This window comes from Sturnira hondurensis, unplaced genomic scaffold (genome assembly GCF_014824575.4).
Source record: "Sturnira hondurensis isolate 20B ecotype Veracruz unplaced genomic scaffold, ASM1482457v3 Scaffold0008897, whole genome shotgun sequence".
Classification (NCBI taxonomy): domain Eukaryota; kingdom Metazoa; phylum Chordata; class Mammalia; order Chiroptera; family Phyllostomidae; genus Sturnira; species Sturnira hondurensis.
In genome coordinates this window covers 5,325,140-5,345,314 of record NW_028081528.1, presented here as the reverse complement: position 1 = coordinate 5,345,314, position 20,175 = coordinate 5,325,140, and the positions used below count along the sequence as shown (strand labels likewise).

At 36.0% G+C, this 20,175-nt stretch overlaps 1 protein-coding gene across 1 annotated transcript in view; it reads right to left on the bottom strand.

The window, feature by feature from the left end:
- ABCB5 (ATP binding cassette subfamily B member 5) overlaps positions 1–20,175 on the bottom strand; it is a 95,359-nt gene that overhangs the window by 42,802 nt on the left and 32,382 nt on the right. The window contains exons 13-14 of the mRNA XM_037056246.1: positions 17,894–18,064; positions 723–884 (exon numbers count right to left, since the gene is read on the bottom strand). Coding sequence (XP_036912141.1) covers positions 723–884; positions 17,894–18,064 — 333 coding nt within the window. The remainder of the gene's footprint in view (positions 1–722; positions 885–17,893; positions 18,065–20,175) is intronic.

The following is a 20,175-nucleotide window of genomic DNA, read 5'->3' as shown; positions in this document are numbered from 1 at the left end:
TGGATTTGCGTACAAAGGAGAATATGCACATGAAAGGCTTCCCAGGGACACCGCTTCTTTCCCAAGCTTAACAACTGTTAATCAATCTTCTCAAAGTACAATGAACTTTAATCATTCTTATACTATCCTAACATCTTTAATCAGACATTCCTTTATTGTATCACTTTCTTTCCTTTAAAAAAACTTCTCTACCAAGAAAGAAATATTTTATTTGGCTTTGTTCAGGAGATATTTACTTTGTAATAAGTTTAAAATAAAATTTTGACCTCTTCTCAAATTTTTCTAAGAAGGTGTTTTAAGAGGACAAAGACAATTCTTTTTCTGGGAAGGCTGCTAGACAAGGTAAGTTTTGGTATGTATATATCTACTTGTTTTGTTTCATTTTTTGTATGGGAACTCACTAAAGAAATATGTCTCTAAATAATCATGCATGGCCAAGACTAATAATTACAGCATTAGTCTCCATGGTTTGAACTTTTCTGAAAAGTTTGATTGGATAATGCTAATGTTAATCATATAATAAACTTTATTATGTCAACAATAATTCAAAGCACTTTACATGATTTAATTTAACACTCATAGAAATTCATGAATAGGTTACCATTATTTTCCCCATTAGAGATTAGAAAACCGAAGAAAAAAAAGTTGAAATAACTTGCCCAACGTCCAAAAACTATTAAGTGGCTGAGTTGGGATGCCAGTTTAAAATATGTAAACATTACCTGCGACATTGCAAGTGAGTAATATAGGCCTTTTTGTGCCATCAGTTCAGCATGAGTTCCTTTTTCCACCACCATCCCATTGCTCATGGTCACAATCACATCAGCACTTCGGACAGTGGAAAGTTGGTGTGCTACCACAATCGTAGTCCGGCCTTTGCTGGCCTACAAAACAGCGGTTATAGAAAAAAAATTATAAAATTAGTAGAAATAACAAACTCTTGGACTTCCGCCAAGATCGAGGCATAGGTGGAAACACTGTGCCTTCTCCCACAACCAAGTTTGAATACAACAAAGGTTTAGTAAACAAAGACACAGCCAAAGAACAGAAAATGGAATTATAAGGAAGTCCGACAACAATGAACCCTTCAACGGGGACGGTAAGAGGCCAGCAGCGGAGCCAGGTCGGGCAGGAAAGATCCCCAGACCTAGGCGCAAGTAGCCCGGACCCAGTCAGGGTGTGGGGCAGAATGACCGAGGTTGCACATTCGCGCACAGTGAGACAGACCACGCAGGCCCCAGGGGATGAACCCAGTGGTGGAGGGCTGACCACGGTGGCACACTCGCGTGCAGTGGGACTAAACTCAAGGGCCCTGGTGACGGTGGCAGCTGTGGCACCTGTGGGGGCCTTGGTGGGAGGCAGCAGACAGGACACCATTGCTCCTCTTTGACCCCGCCCCCACATATAGTGTCACAACCCAGCCACTGAGTTGTCCTGCTCTGGTGAACACCTAGGGCTCCACTCCTCATACCTAACAGGCACGAACAATCCAAAATATGGCTCAAGAAGAACTCAAAGCCCCAGAGCCAATAACTCTAAGTGACCAAGAAATAGCCAGCCTCTCAGATGCACAGTTTAAAACACTGGTGATCAGGATGCTCACAGAACTGGTTGATTTTAGCCACAAATTAGAGGAACATATGAAGGCTAAACTAATTGAAATGAAGGAAAATGCACAGGAAACCAATAGTGATGGAAAGGAAACTGGGACTCAAATCAATGGAATGGACCAGAAGGAAGAACGAAACATCCAACCAGAAAAGAATGAAGAAATGAGAATTCAAAAAAATGAGGAGAGGCTTAGGAACCTCCAGGACATCTTTAAACATCCCAACATCTGGATTATAGGGGTACCAGAAGGGGGAAAGAAACAGCCACGAGTGGAAAACTTATTTGAACAAATAATAAAGGAGAACTTCTCCAGTCTGGCAAAGGAAATAGACTTCCAGGAAATCCAGGAAGCTCAGAGAGTGCCAAAGAAGTTGGACCCAAGAAGGAACACACCAAGGCACATCATAATTACATTAGCCAAGACCAAAATGAAGGAGAGAATCCTAGAAGCAGCAAGGGATAAGGGGACAGTCACCTACAAAGGAGTACCCATCAGACTGTCAGCGGATTTCTCAAAAGAGACCTTACAGGCAAGAAGGGGCTGGAAAGAAGTATTCCAAGTCATGAAATCCAAAGACCTACAGCCAAGATTGCTTTATCCAGCAAAGCTTTCATTTAGAATGGAAGGACAGATAAAGTGCTTCTCAGAGAAGGTCAAGTTCAAGGAGTTCATCATCACCAAGCCCTTATTATATGAAATGCTAAAGGGACTTATATAAGAAACAGAAGATGAAAAATATGAACAGTGAAAGGACAGCAAACTCACAGTTATTAACAACCACACCTAAGACAAAAGCAAACCAAGAGGACAGCTAGATCAGGAGTGGAACCATAGAAATGAAGAACACATGGAGGGTTAGCAACAGGGGAGTGGGAGGAGGAGAAGGGGGGAGAAGGTATAGAAAATAGCATAGACAGTAGGTAGAAAATAGATAGGGGGGAGGGTGAGAATAGTGGGGGAAATATAGAATCTAAAGAACTTGAGACTATAAACTTGTGGTTATAAACTAAGGGGAGGAGAATGGTGGGGGAGGGAGTGTGCGGGTGGAGGGGAATAGAACAACTGTAATGGTATAATCAATAAAATATATTTTAAAAAAGAAATAACAAACTCTTTAATATTCAAGAAAACTGCTTGTCATATTTTACATGTCAAAGAATGTCATCTTTGAGTATAGGAATTTAGAAACATTGATAGATTAGGAAGGCCAATAAAAATTAAAATGAAAAGAAAGTCAGAAAGCTAATTAGATTCCATATTGGTGGATTTATAAAACCACAATATCTTAGAATTAGAAAAGCAACTAAAACTCATTTAATCTGAGCCATCTAAGAGCTATTTGTCTAGTAACTTTTAAAAGCAACTAAGTAAATAACTTAAACTCAATATTTCTCATTTTTGCCCTGGCTGGTGGTGTAGCTCAGTGGATTGAGCACGGGCCTGCGAACTAAAGGATCGAGGTTTGATTCCCAGTCAGGGCACATGCCTAGGTTGCAAGCCAGTTCCCAGCTGGGGACACAGGAGAGGCAACCATACACTGATATTTCTCTCCCTCTCTCCTTCCCTTCCCCTCTAAAGATAAATACATTTTAAAAAAAGGACTGATTCTTAAAATTTTTTTTCTCATTTTCTTTGTCTTTAAAATCATGATATTTCTTAACTAAGTGGGTACAGATTCAAGGTAATATATGCTTTTAACTTTGTTACAAGTATCTTATACATGTGAAAAAGTACATATTAGTGTACAGATCAATACACTTTCACAGATAGAATACATCCAGATGCATAGTATCCAGGATAAGAAACAGATTGTCAGCACCCTGAAACTCTCTCAGGCCCTATTTCCATCACTGTTGTCCAGCTCACTCACACCAATGGTAAGCACTATTCTGATTTTTAAGAGCATAGATTAATTTCAATTTCTTTGTGTATTTTATATAAATGGAATCATGTAGTATATACCCTTCTATGTCTGAGCATCTTGTTTAACAGTATGTTTTAGAGATTCACCTATTTTGTTGTATATAACTGTGAATCATTCATTCTTATTGACAAATCATATTCCATTGTACAAACATATGATTTATATACCTGCCCTACTGCTCTCTGACATTTGGGTAGTTTCAGGGTTTTTTCCATAATGTTTTTATGGATGTTTATGTGGTGAACATGTGTATACAATTCCACTAGTTATATGCCTAGGAGAGGAATTGCTGAGCCATATTCTCAGCTTTTTTAGATTCTGACACAGCTTTTCAAAGTGGTTGTCCAGATTTATAAACCTCCAAAAGTACAGGAGAATTTTAGTTACTCTATATTCTCACCGATACTTGGTAAATTTTGTCTTTGTCTGGTAGGTGAGTACTATCGTATTGTGGCTTTTATTTGCATTTTCTGATGATTGATTAAGTTCAACAACTTTTTGTCTGGTTAGTGACAATCAGGATAGTCTCTCTTGTGAATTGTTTTTGCTCATTTTTCTATTGGAACTGTTTTTTTCTTGTTGATTTTCAGGAGCTTTTTATATATTTGACATATGAGGAGTTGGTCAGATATTATGCATTACAATTATTTTTTTCCTTTAAATGGTATTATTATTTTTTCTTAATGGTGCCTTTTGATGAATATAACTTAAAAACTTTAGTGGAGTCTAGCTGATCAATATTTCTCTCACAATTTATGTTTTTTAGTTTGTCAGATTCAAGAAATCTTTACTTCAGTGTCATGTGAATATTTTCCTATCTTTTTCTTTACAATCTTTATCATTTGTCTTCTCTATTTAGATCTATACACCACCAGAAATTAATTGAGTGTGGTGTCAAGCAGGAGTCAGTGTACATTTTCCCCATACAGTAGGCCCCCCCTTATCCAAGGTTTCACTTTCCATGGTTTCAGTTTCTCTCAGTCAACTGTGGTCTGAAAATATAGAGTGGAAAATTTCAGAGACATTTTGAGAGAGATCACATTTATACAACTTTTGCTACAGTTTATTGTTATAACTATTCTATTATTAATGGTTATAAATCTTTTATTGTGCCTGACTTATAAGTTAAACTTTATCATAGGTAGTATGTATCAGAAAAAACATAGTATGTATAGGGTTTGGTACTATCTGCAGTTTCAGGTGTTCACTGGGGGTCTTAGAATGTATACCCTGAAATTAAGGGGACAAATGTATAAGTTAACTAACAGTCCCAGCAGCACTTTTTAAGAAGACCTTTCTCTGTTGCACTGCAGAGCTGTCTTTGTTATTAAATCAGGTGACCATTATTTTGTGTCTGTTCTTGTATTCTGTGTACTGTTCTATTCATTTTGTCTAACACCAATACTATACTGTCTTAACTACCATAAATTTAAAATAGGCCTTCGTATCTATTTACCTAAGTCTTTCAGCTTCACTGCTTCTCTACAAGGTTGTCTTCATTATTCTTCAGGTAATGTAGTTTTGTAAATGCCTAACACACTATCTGATACTTTGGGGATACTAAAGGCACACTAAAATTTTTCTGAGTGCTTAAGAACTTCTAGCTAATATTATTATTAATACTATGGCACTAATATATTACTGATATTGACTTTTTATTCTTATCCATTACAGAGAAGGAAACTGGAGTTCAGAAAAGTTAAGAGGCTTCCTCAAGGAATCATCTAGTCACTGGAAGCACTGGTAGTAGAACCTGGTATGGTGTACTCTGTTCTCTGGAAAGGTCTCTCTATTGTAGAATATATCCTCAATGAAGCAAATGAGTATTTCTTTCAAACTCTTCTATTCCAAATGTATAAGTGAAGAAAACTTTTTTGAGAACTTTTCAAAACAATAGGGATTGATAGGTGGAAACAGATTTATGACATGTCATATGTAAAATGTAGGAAAAATGTATGCATCATATTATAACTATGTTAAATATCTATCCATAGAAAAATAAACTTATATAGAAATATATCAAAATATTAATAGTGCCTATATATAATTACTGGGCCTATGGGTTGTATTCTTCTTGTCTCAGTTTTTTCAATTTTATTTACTAATATACAGGTATTCCATTTTTGTTTAAAAGCAAGAGAGCTAAAATAATTTGGAAAAATATGTTCTATTTTTAAAAGCTTTTGTTCCTATGATATTTACAGGCACAGGAGCAACAAATAAAAGTTATTATGAAATACTGAATAGTTACACTGTTATTATTAAAGGTCTTTTTTTACTACTTTTATAGTACCTTACTTACATTCTGATATATTTCGCTTATGTTGAGGTGACCATCTAAAGTATCATACAAACCAGGACACTCTTGAGTGGGACAAACTGGGAGATATGGTCATGTAATTATAACTTAAAACCCTTTGAACTGATGATCTATTGTCAGGAAAGTAAAAGGGGAATCATATATCACTCAGGTTAAAAATGGCAATAGAGAAGTGGTGACTACCTAAATTAGATTTTAATATTTAAACTTACTTTGAGAAATAGTACAGGGGATGAAGACACTAGAAATCATCAAAACTAGGCTTCCACAATAAGCAGACATTGTTATTAGTTTTGCTTTTTGAAATATACTATATATCTGTAAATGTAAAACACAGATATAGTTATGTCAGGAATATATACATTCATATACGCACACACTTGATGTGCATGTGTCTGTATGTACACACACATTTCGTATTCCACCAGGCCAACTAAGAATGTTATCATTTGGGTTAGGAATGAGGATTGATGCCTAAAGTTCAGAAGTGAGCGTAGGTCACTGTATCAGTCAGTCTGAAGTTGCTCCTGGTCACGGCAGCAGTAAGGACCCCTAGCAGGACCAGATTCATGGGCATATGAACTATGCAGTTGCCTTAGACCCATGCTTAGAAGGGTCCCGCTTTCGACTTGATGCTCTATTGCTATCTTGTGATTCTTTTTTTTTTTTTTTGATGCTGAAACCCAGGATCAACATCTTGCAAATTCTTAATTTTTGAAAAAGAAACCCATTTTTATTTTTCACCAAGCCTCACAAACTATGTAGCTGACCCTGACCATTAGTAGCGGTAATAAGATTTCCAGGTAGGTGTACCATAATTTAACACAAAGATGAATATTAGGAAAGTCCTTTAAACAGGTAAACTTAAAAAAAATAGTTTGACATCTATCCAATGCAGGGTCCTTTCTTGTCATGACCTCAGTTACATTCTAATAATCGGGCTCAAATCATGATTCAAAGCATCTAAATTTATTTATATTTAACCTGCATCTCCTGTCACATAGAGCAGATAGGAGAGATTGCCCTTATCAGCCCAATGTTTCAGATATTTTTCTATAAATATGAAATTAAATAATACAATTAGCACCAAAATTTCCCTGTTTTTTTATTTTGAAAGGAGGTCATTATCTAAATTGTTTAGCTATTACATGAATATCTAAGCAATTTTCTTAAACAACAAAGAAGACTGATGATGTAGAAATGAAGTCCACTGCTTCAATAAAAATTCATAATACAGTTTACTCTGACATATAATGATGAGTATAACTCTTACTGTACTACATGTTAACCATATACAAATTGTAAACAACCTCATAGATAAGACTGTACAGCAGCAGCCCCCACCTTTATGGCACCAGGGACCAGTTTCATGGAAGACAATTTTCCCATGGAATGTTGGGGGAGGGAGGGAGACAGGAGGTAGAGTTCAGGAAATGCGAGCAGAATCCATGGGTGGGGAGGAGGGAGGCTGGGAATGCTTGCTGTACAGTGAATTGTGTTGCTAAAGGAAGATCTGATTTTCAAAAATTTCTTTGTTATTTGTGTTCTCTGGAGTCACAACGCTTAGACTTGAATCTGGTTTCTGACAATATCTGGGTTTGTGGTCTTAGACGAGTTTACTTCCCTGAGTCTCAGTTTCCTCGTTTGTTAACTGAGGAAAAATCATGCTACCTATATTTTAGCATTCTTGTGCAGATTAATGTTCTTGTTATCATGACTTGTACATGAAAAGTTTGTAGCAAATACTAGTCTTTAAGTTATTAATTAAATATATTTAAGCTGCAGACCCTTGACTATTTATTTATTCAGGCCAATTCAAAAGATAAGTTAAGGTCCTCAACCTTGAGAAGACTAATAAAGGAGGCAGAAAACAATTTAACAAAGTAACAAATCTATAGTAGAAGTATATAAAAATACTACAGAAGCACAGAAGTGATTAGCTGTTTAGCTGAACAGAGATAGATGGCCAAATCAATGACTTTTGAGTAGAGTCTTAATGAATGGATAAAAGTTTGTCAAATGGGAAAAATAGAGGAAGGGCAATATTCTAATAGAGGATACAGCAAGACAAGGCAGTTGGTCCCAAAAGAACATGGATTTGTGGGGAATAATGAGGTGCACAGTAGAGGTTGTAGAAAACAGAAGGTTATGGGGCTAGGAATATAATTTAGGGCTAGTTCATGTAAACCAATGTTAAGGAATGTTTTTCCTGTAGGGAACAGAATTTATTGGAGGTTTCTTTTTTTATTTATATTTTTAGAGAGAGGGGAAAGGAGAGAAAAGGAAAGAAACATGAATGTGTGGCTGCCCCTCATGTGACCTGGCCTGCAACCTAGGCTGGTGCCCTGACCAGGAATCGAACCAGTGACACTTTGGTTCACATGTTGGTACTCAATCCACTGAGCCACACCAGCCAGGGCTATTGGAGGTTTCTGAACAGGGGAATAGTGTACATAAATGAAATCTGTTATTTAAAAGTTACCCATCACTCTATAGTTACATACGGATGTAGAACTTTTAAGGTCTTTTCTATTAGATTTCTATCTTTTTCATACAGGCCGATCTTAGCATGTTTTTGAGACTTAAGAGGTTATAAAATGATCAAGGTAAAAATGATTGATGCTGTAATGAATAAAAATAGACATAATAGTCTGAACTGTTTTTATTGCTCTTTTTTTTGTTCCTTAAGGCAAATAAATATATATATGTAACATATATTACATATATAAATTTTAATTTCAGATGATGAACAGCAGTCAATTCTGTTATCTTTAAAAAAGAAATCATGCCCTGGCTGGTGTAGCTTAGTGGATTGAGCATGGGCTGGGAACCAACGGGTCACTGGCTCGATTCCTGGTCAGGGCACATTCCTGGGTTTCAGGCTAGATCTCCAGTAGGGGGCATGTGAGAGGCAACCACACATTGATGTTTCTCTCCCTCTCTTTCTCCTTCCCTTCCCTTCTCTCTGAAAATAAATAAAATCTTTAAAAAAATAAATAAGAAATAAGAAGGCCATAGAAATAGTCATCCATCAGTAAACCAAACAATGTTATAGGTTAATTATTATTAACTACAGATGGCTAGGTTCTAACATTTCTCTCTTTGGTTTTGCTTACACAGTTCTGTGAGCTGACTGGGAAAGTGTGCTTATTTCCCTCTGAGAGACTGAGACACAGCAGCTCTGAGAGGTGAACCAGTGGATGCCAGGCCACATGGCAAGGCTGAAATACACACTGAGATCCTCTGAACATGCAAAGATCACAAACCCTGCCACATCTGTTAGGTGTCTTCCCATTAATGTGACTAAAGCTCTTTGCAATGAGTACTTCTTATACCTTGCCAATTTCCTGTTCCTGTACCTTATACTAGTACTAAGGACACACTTTCATGCAAGTGAACACTTTTGTTAACAATTTTACATGTGAACAAAGCAGACTTATTTAAATTTCCTCTATTGAAATGCAGGTAATAGTAAGAATTACTGATCTTTAATACTGATCTTACTGATTTAAGCATGCATACCAAAGATCTACTTTTGTTGTATAACATATACTTAAGTTACACAATATTTACAAACTATACCCTCTGATAGTTTATGTATGATTCCCAAAATGGGCTATTTCTGAATTTTTTAAAAGAGAAAAAAGATAAAAATATTGAAAAAGCAAAGTGCCGAAGTAGTGCCTCAAAAAATAGAGTCAATCGTATAAAAGACAGATTCTGCTTTTAAGCAAGATGGAATGTCAAGAATAAGATTTACCTTCTCATCTGAAACCAGGAAAACAACAGGAAAAATATATTGAAAAATGTTCCATGTTCAAAACACTGAACATATTAGGCAGTGAGACACAGTGATCCCTGAGATACTTGATACACAGAAGGTGAGTACTACAGCTCCTCATCACCATAAACGTGACCTAAAATTGATGTACTAGCCATAGGGAACAAAACAAATCAACACTAATTGTTTCAGACTTAAAACACAAGGGATTTTGGAAGCCAAATTCTCCTAGTAAACTGATCAAAGAAATTTGAGCTGATGCATTTTCTTTTAGTAAGAATTACTATAAAGATTAGAGAATTTACTGCAATCTATTCCAACATTGGGTTTTTTTTTTCTGAATGCCTCGAAGTAGGTGTGGTAGATTTCCAATATGCTTTTATTGCTATTATTTCTTCTGCAAAGTATCAATGTGAAAGAATTCCCTAGCATCTCCTCTCCTCCTTCACAGTTCATACAAAGCTAAAAGCCAAGCAATTAGCTATTCTACCAAAGAAAGGTCAACAGGAAGGTAGGCTCTACTTGACACTTTGCTGGCATTTTTCAGATTATTTCACAATTCCATGCACAACCATAAATCACCAGGTAATTATTTTGGACTTTGAAATAGAAGGTAGTTTAAAACACCCTTGAAAGAATTGCTAGGGTAGAGATAAGGGCCTGAGGAGACCAGCTAGCTTCTCACCAGTGTTGGTAATGGGCCTTGGATAAAGGTGGGCAACAGGAAAAGAAAGAACAATGCAAAGCTGTGAGCATTTGAGAGGGCCTGCGATTGACTGCTTGGTCAATTAACGGGGATAATATACTCTCTGGGGAAGCCAGTAAACACAGAGTTCTGGTGCTCCCCAGCAAGTGTCGGCGTGAGAAACCCATGAGAACACAAGTTCTCACGGACTACCACTCAGAAGGTTGCCTCCCATGGATTGAGCCCATTGCCAACATATGCTTGTGGCTTTCCAACTGTTTTTAAGCTTTTAAAAAATATTTTAAGCAAAATCCTTTCAACAAATAAAAGCTCATGTGGAAAGTTGTTATATTTATTTTTCTTTAAAAATTTTTTTGAGTTTTTTTGTGGTTTTCTATTTTTTTAATTTATTTTAATTGTTGTTCAAGTACAGTTTTCTTTTACTCCCAACCCAGCCCATCCCCCAGTGCTCCCCACCTCCCTCACATTTCCACCCCCACCCCCTTAGTTTTTGTCCCTGTGTCCTCCACATTTGTTCCTGTAAACCCTTCCCCCTTTCCCCTGAAATTCCCTCCCCTCTCCCCTCTGGTCACTGTCAGCCTGTTCTCTATTTCAGTGTCTTTGGTCATATTTTGCTTGCTTGTTGGTTTTGTTGTTTAGGTTCCTGTTAAAGGTGAGATCACATGGCGTTTGTCTTTCACCACCTGGCTAATTTCACTAGTATAATGCTTTCAAGTTCCATCCATGCTGTTGCAAAGGGTAGGAGCTCCTTCTTTCTTTCTGCTGCACAGAATTCCATTGTGTAAATGTACCATAGTTTTTTGATCCATTCATTTACTGATGGGTATCTAGGTTGCTTTCAATATTTGGCTATTGTAAATTGTGCTGCTATGAACATTGGGGTGCGTAGGTTCTTTTGGATTGGTGCTTCAGGGTTCTTAACATATAATTCTAGCAATGGAATTGCTGGGTCAAAAGGCAGATCCATTTTTAGTTTTCTTAGAAAATTCCATAGTGGTTGTACCAGTCTGCAATCCCACCAACAGTAAACTAGGGTCCCCTTTTCCCCTAGTGAAAATATCTTTTCCAATATCTTTTCCCCACAACCTCTCTAACACTTGTTGTTTGTTGCTTTGTTTATGATGGCCATACTGACCAGTGTAAAGTGGTATCTCATTGTGGTTTTAATTTGCATCTCTCTGACAGCTAGCAGTATTGAGCATCTTTTCATGTGTCTGGATCCTCTGTATGTCCTTCTCAGAGAAGTGTCTGTTCACATCCTTTGCCCATTTTTTAATTGGGTTCCTTGTCTTCTTAGAGTGGAGTCGTGTAAGTTCTTTGTATATTTTGGAGATTAAACCCTTTTCTGAGGTATCATTGGCAAATATGTTTTCCCATACAGTTGGTTCTCTTTTTATTTTAATACTGTTTTCTTTAGCCATGAAGAAGCCTTTAATTTTGATGAGATCCCATTTGTTTATTCTTTCCTTTATGTCCCTTGCTCTAGGGGACATATCAGTAAAAATGTTGCTGCATGAAATATCTGAGATTGTCCTGCCAATGTCCTCCTCTAGAACTTTAATGGTTTCATGACTTATAGTTAAGTCTTTTATCCACCTTGAATTTATTTTAGTGTATGGTGTACTTTGGTGCTCGAGTTTCGTTTTTTTGCACATAGCTGTCCAGTTCTCCCAACACCATTTTTTGAAGAGGCTATCTTCACTCCATTTTATGTTATTGCCCCCTTTGTTGAATATTAATTGCCCATAGAGACTTGGGTTTATTTCTGGGCTCTCTGTTCTGTTCTATTGGTCTATGTGCCTGTTTTCACACCAGAACCAGGCTGTTTTGATTACAGTGGCCTTGTAATACAGTTTGGTATCGGGTATTGTGATCCCTCCTACTTTGTTCTTCTTTCTTAAAATTGCAGCTGCTATTTGGGGTCTTTTATGGTTCCATATAAATTTTTGAAGTGTTTGTTCCATGTCTGTGAAATATGCCATTGGCACTTTAATAGGTATTGCATTAAATCTGTAAATTGCTTTGGGTAGTATGGACATTTTGATGATGTTAATTCTTCTGATCCATGAACATGGTATGTTTTCATTTGTTTGTGTCTTCCTTGATTTCTTTCTTCAGTGTTGTGTAGTTTTCTGCATACAGGTCTTTTACTCCTTGGTTAGGTTTATTCCTAGGTATTTTATTTTTTCTTTTTGCTATATCAAATGGGATTTTTTTCTTGATTTCTGCTTCTGCTGTTTCATTGGAAACTTGATATATTTAAATGAACCATACTCATTAGTGGGTGGCTGAGATGATGGTGGGGTCAATCCTACCTTGCCTTCTTCTACTTCTTAAGAGGCTTCTGGAAAATCCTAGCCCCCAGTACTCCAAGAATACCCTCTGTGAAACCTCTCAGTACTCTTTTACAAATTTCCATTTTCTTAGCTACTAAAGTTTACTTGACTATCTGTTCTAAGAAGGTCTCTGTGGTAGTTATATGGGAAACATGAAATTTCTGGTATTTTAACTACCTTACCATGATATCAAAAGCCAATTAGCTTGCCATTCTTTTGGGTCAGCAGTAATTTCATAGCTGAACAATGTCAAATTACTGTCAGGTCACTTCACCTGTCTTAGAGTAGTTTTTCTTTTGTAAAATGGGATGACAAATAGCAAAATATCAGGCACTTAGAGCCATATTTGATAAGTGACTCATCTACACCTCAACTCCTTCCTTTCAACCTGTAGGAAGCTAATCTTGTAAATATAAGTCAGACTCTCTCTCTCTCTAAATATATATATTTAACAGCCTTGAGAAAGGGAAAGACATCCAATATCTAAACTCTGTACTGAGATGAAACCAAGTATACTATCTAATTAGTAACAAGTGGTAATACTCTGTACTACAAAGTTTTCTTTTTATAGCCAGACTCTTTAATTTCTAATAAAACATTAATAATGGACAATAATACAATGATTTATAGTCATTTAATACCTTTAGCTTTACATTTAGCTTTATTAACAAGCTAATACTTGTAGATAAATAAACAAGAAAAAGTAAATGATGAAGCGGTGGGCAAGGAGAAAAAAATGCTAAAATAATTAGCTCATCTTTCTTCCATGAGGGAGTAATATCTTACCTATACTAGAATGCTGACCAATGAATAATAAATTATAGGTGTCTTATTGGGTAGCAATTATGAAAATCAGTATGTTATATATAAGAGTTTTCTTTACTTGTCAGCAAGGGCAAAACTTAAGAGTAATTTAAATTTACAGTTATCACTAAGATGCATATCCATATCATAGACAAGTATTTTATTGTATTTAATAGCATTGTATTGCATTTTTATAACACAATACAATGTATTATAAAATAATACACTATCATTATATAATAATAATATTGTATATTATTATTATTATTATTATTATTATTATATTTTAGGACTCTGAAATAATGATGATTTAAATAATGATGATAATTTGATGACTAAATTAATGATGATTTAAATTCATTTGTAAAAGAAATATCCAGTACCTATACATACAGTAGCATCAAAATAAGCAGCCTAGGGGACAAAAGTGAGTCTATTATAAGTCTACATGAGATCCTCAATTTGGGGTATGGTTTGAGTTTTTATTCTAAGAGGGCTGAGTGGTTTTGGGAAGAGGCTAGATTGTTATTTTTGAAATGCTCATAAAACATGTATAACATCCAATTTATGATTTTAACCATTTTAAGGGTAGGGTCCACCTGGATCTGAGAGGCTAATTTCTTTTGTATCACTATTATTTTATATTCAGGCTTAGATTGCTATTCTTTTTTTGTAGTAAATATAAATAACATATAATTTTGACCATTTTAAGTGTATAATTAAGTGGCACTAAGTACATTCACATTGTTGTGCAACCATGACCACTACCATTTGAGAACATTTTCTTCATCCCATACTGAAACTCTATACCTTTTATACTATAACTCTCTATTCCCTCTTTCTCTCAGCCCCTGGTAACTTCTATTTTATTTTTTGTGTATAAGTTTGACTGTTCTATGTATCTCATATAAGTGTAATCATACAAACTTGTCTTTTTGCATCTGTCTTATTTCAGTTAGTATAATGTCCTCAAGATCATTGTTGTAGCATGTATCAGAATTTCCTTCCTTTTTAAAACTGAACACTATTCAATTGTATAAATATATCAAATTTCATTTATCCATTTGTTTGTTGATGGACATTTAGATTGTTTCTAACTTCGGGCTACTGTGAATGATGCTACTGTGAACATGGGTACACAAACACTGGTTTAAATCCCTAATTGCAATATTTTTGGTACATACCCATACTTGGAACTGATGGATCATGTGATAATACTATGTCTAATGAAAGGCTAGTTTTTTAAAAAAAGATTTTATTTACTTTTTATTTTTAGAGTGAGGGGAAGGGAAGGAGAAAGAGAGGAAGAGATACGTCAATATGTGGTTGCCTCTCATTTGCCCCCAGCTGGGGACCTGGCCTGCAGCCCAGGCATGTGGCAATACTTCTTGCCAGTTCCTTCTTGCCTGCAAAGTTTCTTTTGAGAAATCAGCAGATAGTCTTATGGGAACACCTTGGTAGGCAACTCTCTGCTTTTCTCTTGCTTTTAAGATTCTCTTTTTTGTCTTTAACCTTTGGCATTTTAATTATGATGTATCTTGGTGTGGTACTCTTTGGGTCCAACTTGTTTGGAACTCTCCATGGTTCCTGGACTTGCATGTCTATTTCCTTTGCCAAATTAGGAAACTTTTTTTCATTATTTTTTGAATGTTTTGAAAAAAATTTGAAGATTTTTTCTTTCATTATTTTTTAAATTATTTTTCAATAAGTTTTCAACTTCTTGCTCTTCCTCTTCTCCTTCTGCACACCTATGATTCAGATGATGGTATGTTTGGAGATGTCCCAGAGGCTCCTTATGTTATCCTAAGTTTTTTAATTTGATTTTCTTCTTGCTGTTCTAGTTGAATGCTTTTTCTTCCTTATGTTCCAAATTGTTGATTTGAATTATGGCTTCCTTCCCTTAACTGTTGGTTTCCTGTGGATTTTTCTTTATTTTACTTAATGTAACCTTCATTTCTGCCTGGGTATTTTTTATGTTGTTGCTGTACTCAATGAGTTTGAGCATCCCAATCACCAGGTTTTGAATTCTACATCGGAAGGGTTGGTTATCTTCTTTTTCTGGGGTTTTGTTCTGTTCTGTCATTTGGGCCATATTTCTTTGTTTCCTCAATTTGGTAGCCTCCCAGTGTCTGTTTCTGTGTATTAGGTAGAACTACTTTGACTCCCTGTCTTAGTTAGTAGCATGGCCTATTGTAGAAAAGGCACCTGTAAATTGTGTGGGTTGGAGTCTTAGGGCAATGGCCAGGTTGGGGCAATCCACTTCACCTCTTTGTGGCTGTGTACAGAGGGAGGGCTTGGAGAGGGGACAAGCCGCTGCTTGGCTTCTGGATGTTTGCCTGGCACTTGCTCCATCTCCTGTCACTTCATCCACTTTCCATATGTGCTCTGGTGTTCAATCCCAGAGTGGGTGGGTTTGTGTATATTCTAAGTCCATGTAGGCCCCTTAAACAGAGTCTCCTGAAAATCTGGCAGTTTCTTCTACTACCCCAACCTCCATTGGTTTTTATAGCCAGAGGTTATGAGGACTTATCTTCCTTGCAGTGGAACCCTAGGCTGTGCTGTCTGGCCTGGGGCTGGGATTGCTTGCTCCCAAAGTATCCCTCCAATTTTTATCCACTATATGTGAATGTAGAACTGTCCATTCTGCTACCACTACCTGTTAGCACCACACTGCATCTCTGTGCCTCTCCTCCCTTTTCCACAACTCCATCCCTCCCACCTGTCTAGATGAATGTGGCTTCTTTAAATCCTGGGTTGTTGTTGGAAAATACAGGTCTATTTTCTGACTGTTCTAGGTGTTATTTGTTTTGAGATCTAGTTGTAATTCTTTCTGTGGTTGCATGAGGAGGGAAAGCATGTCTACCTATGCCTCCATCTTGACTGGAAGTCTTGCAACTATTTATTTTTAATGTTTGAAGAACTTTTAACTGCCCAGAATCATTAACATACTGGATGAAAAGACAATGGTGACAATATTTAACATTTAAACAACTCTGGAGCCTGTTACAGTAAGTTTTTAAAAATCTTATAAATGTATATCAATTATACCTCAATAAACCTGAAAAAAATCTTACATAACTTAATAGGTGATTAAGTTTAATCATTTTTAGTACATTCAAGCCCTAAGAAATGAAATATCAACAATCCTAAACACAATTTGAGTACATTCTATAGGGATAGCCCTGTTCTAGATATTAAGTGTAAAAAATGAATAAACATTAGTCATGCCCTGGAGGGAATCGCTGTTGCTCCTTCCCCCAAGTGAACCAAATTATCAGTGTCCACAATAGACATAAATATTCTCATCAGTTGTATATGAAAATAAGAAATATCATGTGCAACATGTGACACATTCATCATGGGATGGAACAAGAGTAAAAAACTTATATAATTTGATTTGCAAGTTGATAATAGTAAGTAATTAATTTTTCAATAAGCAGTGGGCACTTTGGCTGCTAGTAACCATTTCTGTTCCCAGAAAATCAGTATTTAAAAGGAAAAGCCTGTATTTTCCTCAAGAGAAAAACAGCACATTTTCTTTTTTTTAAGTATATTTTATTTATTATGTCATTACAGTTGTCCCATCTTTTTTCCTCCTCTATTCCGCTATGCTGTGCAACCCCTCTCTCACCAACATTTCCTCTCCTTAGTTCATGTTCATGGGTCATACACATAAGTTGAAAAACAACACATTTTCAAACAAGTCAAAGTAAAATGTGCCATTAATCCTTGTGGAGGATTTTGAGGCCATTATTAGAAAGAGGGTTTGGTCATTGAAAAAATTATCTGATGTTTTCACAGTGCCACCACCAACTATCCTCCCAGACGCACTGCAGTTAGGTAAAGAGTTACAACTGCACTGTAGGCTTGAAGCATGTGCCTGCAATAAGCAGAAGGTCAGTGTGAAATTTGAGGGTCCATGGGCTATTGGGATTAGAAGTTCAAGATCGAGTCAAACCACACTGTACACTTCTCTACTTGAGGTGAAATGAAGTTAAAATGAGTACTCCGGGGTTGCCCTAATGAAAAGTGGTCAGAGAAAAGAATCCCACAGTTGTGTACGGAAAAGGCAGAGGTATAGTCATGATGGTGGTAGTGGTGTGGGGTCACTATGGGAAAGTGGAAATCGCAAACTCATTGGAATGAAGGTTTATAGAGGATGATTGCTTAGGATATCAGCCTCAAATATATTTTTAGCACCAATTATAGCATCTTATTCTCTTTTCCAAATCATTTCCTATAACCATTACATAAATTTTTACAAGGGTGAACATCCTGCATCTATACATTAAGCAAGGTATTAAATAATAAATAATCATTTAATAGTCCACTATGGCACTATACTTTCTTATATTTAAAAACAATGCTGAACCAGGAATATGGAAATAAGAAATGTGTCTGCTCACTTACCTTTTCTAGTGCAGCTTGAACAACTGATTCACTTTCTGTATCGAGGGCAGATGTAGCCTCATCTAAGATCAGTATCTTTGGGTTTCGAACTAAAGCTCGAGCAATTGCGATTCTCTGTTTCTGTCCTCCACTCATTTGAGTTCCTTTTTCACCTACTAAGGTATTAAATTTCTAATGAAAAATAGGAAAGAACACAGAAACAGAAGAGAACGTGATCAAATGATTAGAAAAGGAAACGACAATCACAGTTATGTTTTAATACCAGCTTAATCTCTAATTCAAGATGGCTGGTTTTGACCTTTGATTTGTTCTTTGTAAAAACAAACAACTATTAAAAAAACTCTAGTAAAGAGAGGACCTAAGAACAATTGGGCCAGCCATAAAAGAAATTAAAATACATGATAATCAAAGATTTTATGAAGATTAATAATTTGAACCAATTTTCAGTTTTTAGGAAATTTTTAGAATACATTGACATTTTTAAAAGAACACTGTAAAGACATACTTAACTACTATTCAAAATGTTCATTAGCAATTTAATGCATTATATATAATCTCCCTGGATATTACAAAAAAGAGTATGAAAAAAATTACTGCAAAAATAAACTTTCCCTCAAAGCTTTTTTCAATTGTGGGAGACTTTTTAGGTCTTCTTTCACCTTTTTTGGGGGGTAAATGCATATTTAACAAAGTAGTTATCTTTAGATATTTGAGGTGTGAGGTAAGTTTTAGAACTAATGAAGCATGGTTAGTAATACTCTATTGGATAAAGTCCCTGATCCAAAGTTCATTTCTTCAAAGATATAAATGTATTGAATAAATATCCTTTCTAAATCTTTAATTTCTAGAGTTTGACCTTCAAATTTGTTTTTTAATATATAAACCTAATTGAGGAATAATTTAATAATTATATACCTATAAACATTATACACTCAATAAAATGCACTCAATTTAAGGATACACTTATATGAGTTTTGACAAATGGCTATACACATGCTATCACCATCCCAGTGAAGACTTAGACTATCTCCATCAACCTAGAAAGTTTCCTCATGATCCTTCCTAGTTGAAACCCATACCCTGCCTCAGGATAGCATTGATTTGATTTTAATCACTATAAATTAATTTTGCTAGTTCTAGAACTTTATATAAGTGGAATCATACAGTGTCTACATTTTAAGAAGACTTTTTATAGAGCAGTTAGACTCACAGTAAAGCTGAGAAGAAGGTACGGAGATTTCCCATACATCCCATCTCCAGACATGCCCAGAATTCCTCATTATCAACATCCCCTACCACAGTGGTATGTTTGTTACAATTAAACCTACACTGACACCTTATAATCACCCAAAGCCCCTCGTTTACATTAAAATTCACTCTGGATAGGATTTTGGACAAATGTATAATTATGTATATCCATCTTTATGGTATAATACAGAGCATTTTCACTACCCTAAAAATTCTCTGTGTTTTATCTACTCCCCGTCCCCCACATCATCCCCACCTCCAAACCCTGGTAACCACTAATCTTTTACTGATTCCATAGTTTTCCAGAATGATATATATTTGAAATCATACAGTATGTAGCCTTTCCAAACTGGTTTCTTTCACTTAGTAATATGCATTTAAGTTTTCTCCATGTATTTTTGTAACTTGAAAGCTCACTTTTTTTTTGTGCTGGATAATATCCCATTGTCTAGATGTACCACAGTTTGCCCATTAACCTATTGAAGAACATCTTGGTTGCTTCCTAGCTTTGGCAATTATAAATAAAGCTGCTGTGAACATATTTGTGTAGGTTTTTGTGTGGACATATATTTTCAACTCCTTTGGGTGAACACCAAGGGGCATGGTTGCTGGGTAAATTGGTAAGAATATATTTAGTTTTATAAGAAACCACCAAAGTGTCCAAAATGGCTGTGCCATTGTGCATTCCCACTAGCAATGTTCTTGCACCATTAGTAGAATGAGATATATATGTCCGGCACCATCTGTTGAACAAGAGTTCCTATTGCACAGCATCCTTACCAGCATATGTTGCTGTCAGAGTTTGGGATTTTGGCCATTCTAAATTGAGTGTAGTAGTATCTCACTGAAGTTTTTAATTTGCATTCCCCTGATGACATTTCCCTGATGACATGATGTGGAGCATCTTTTCACATGCTTATTTGCCAACTGTATATCTTCTTTGGTGAGGTGTCTGTTAAGATCTTTGGCCTATTTTTCATTGTGTTGTTTTCTCATTGTTGAATTTAAAGAATTCTTTACATACTTTAGATAAC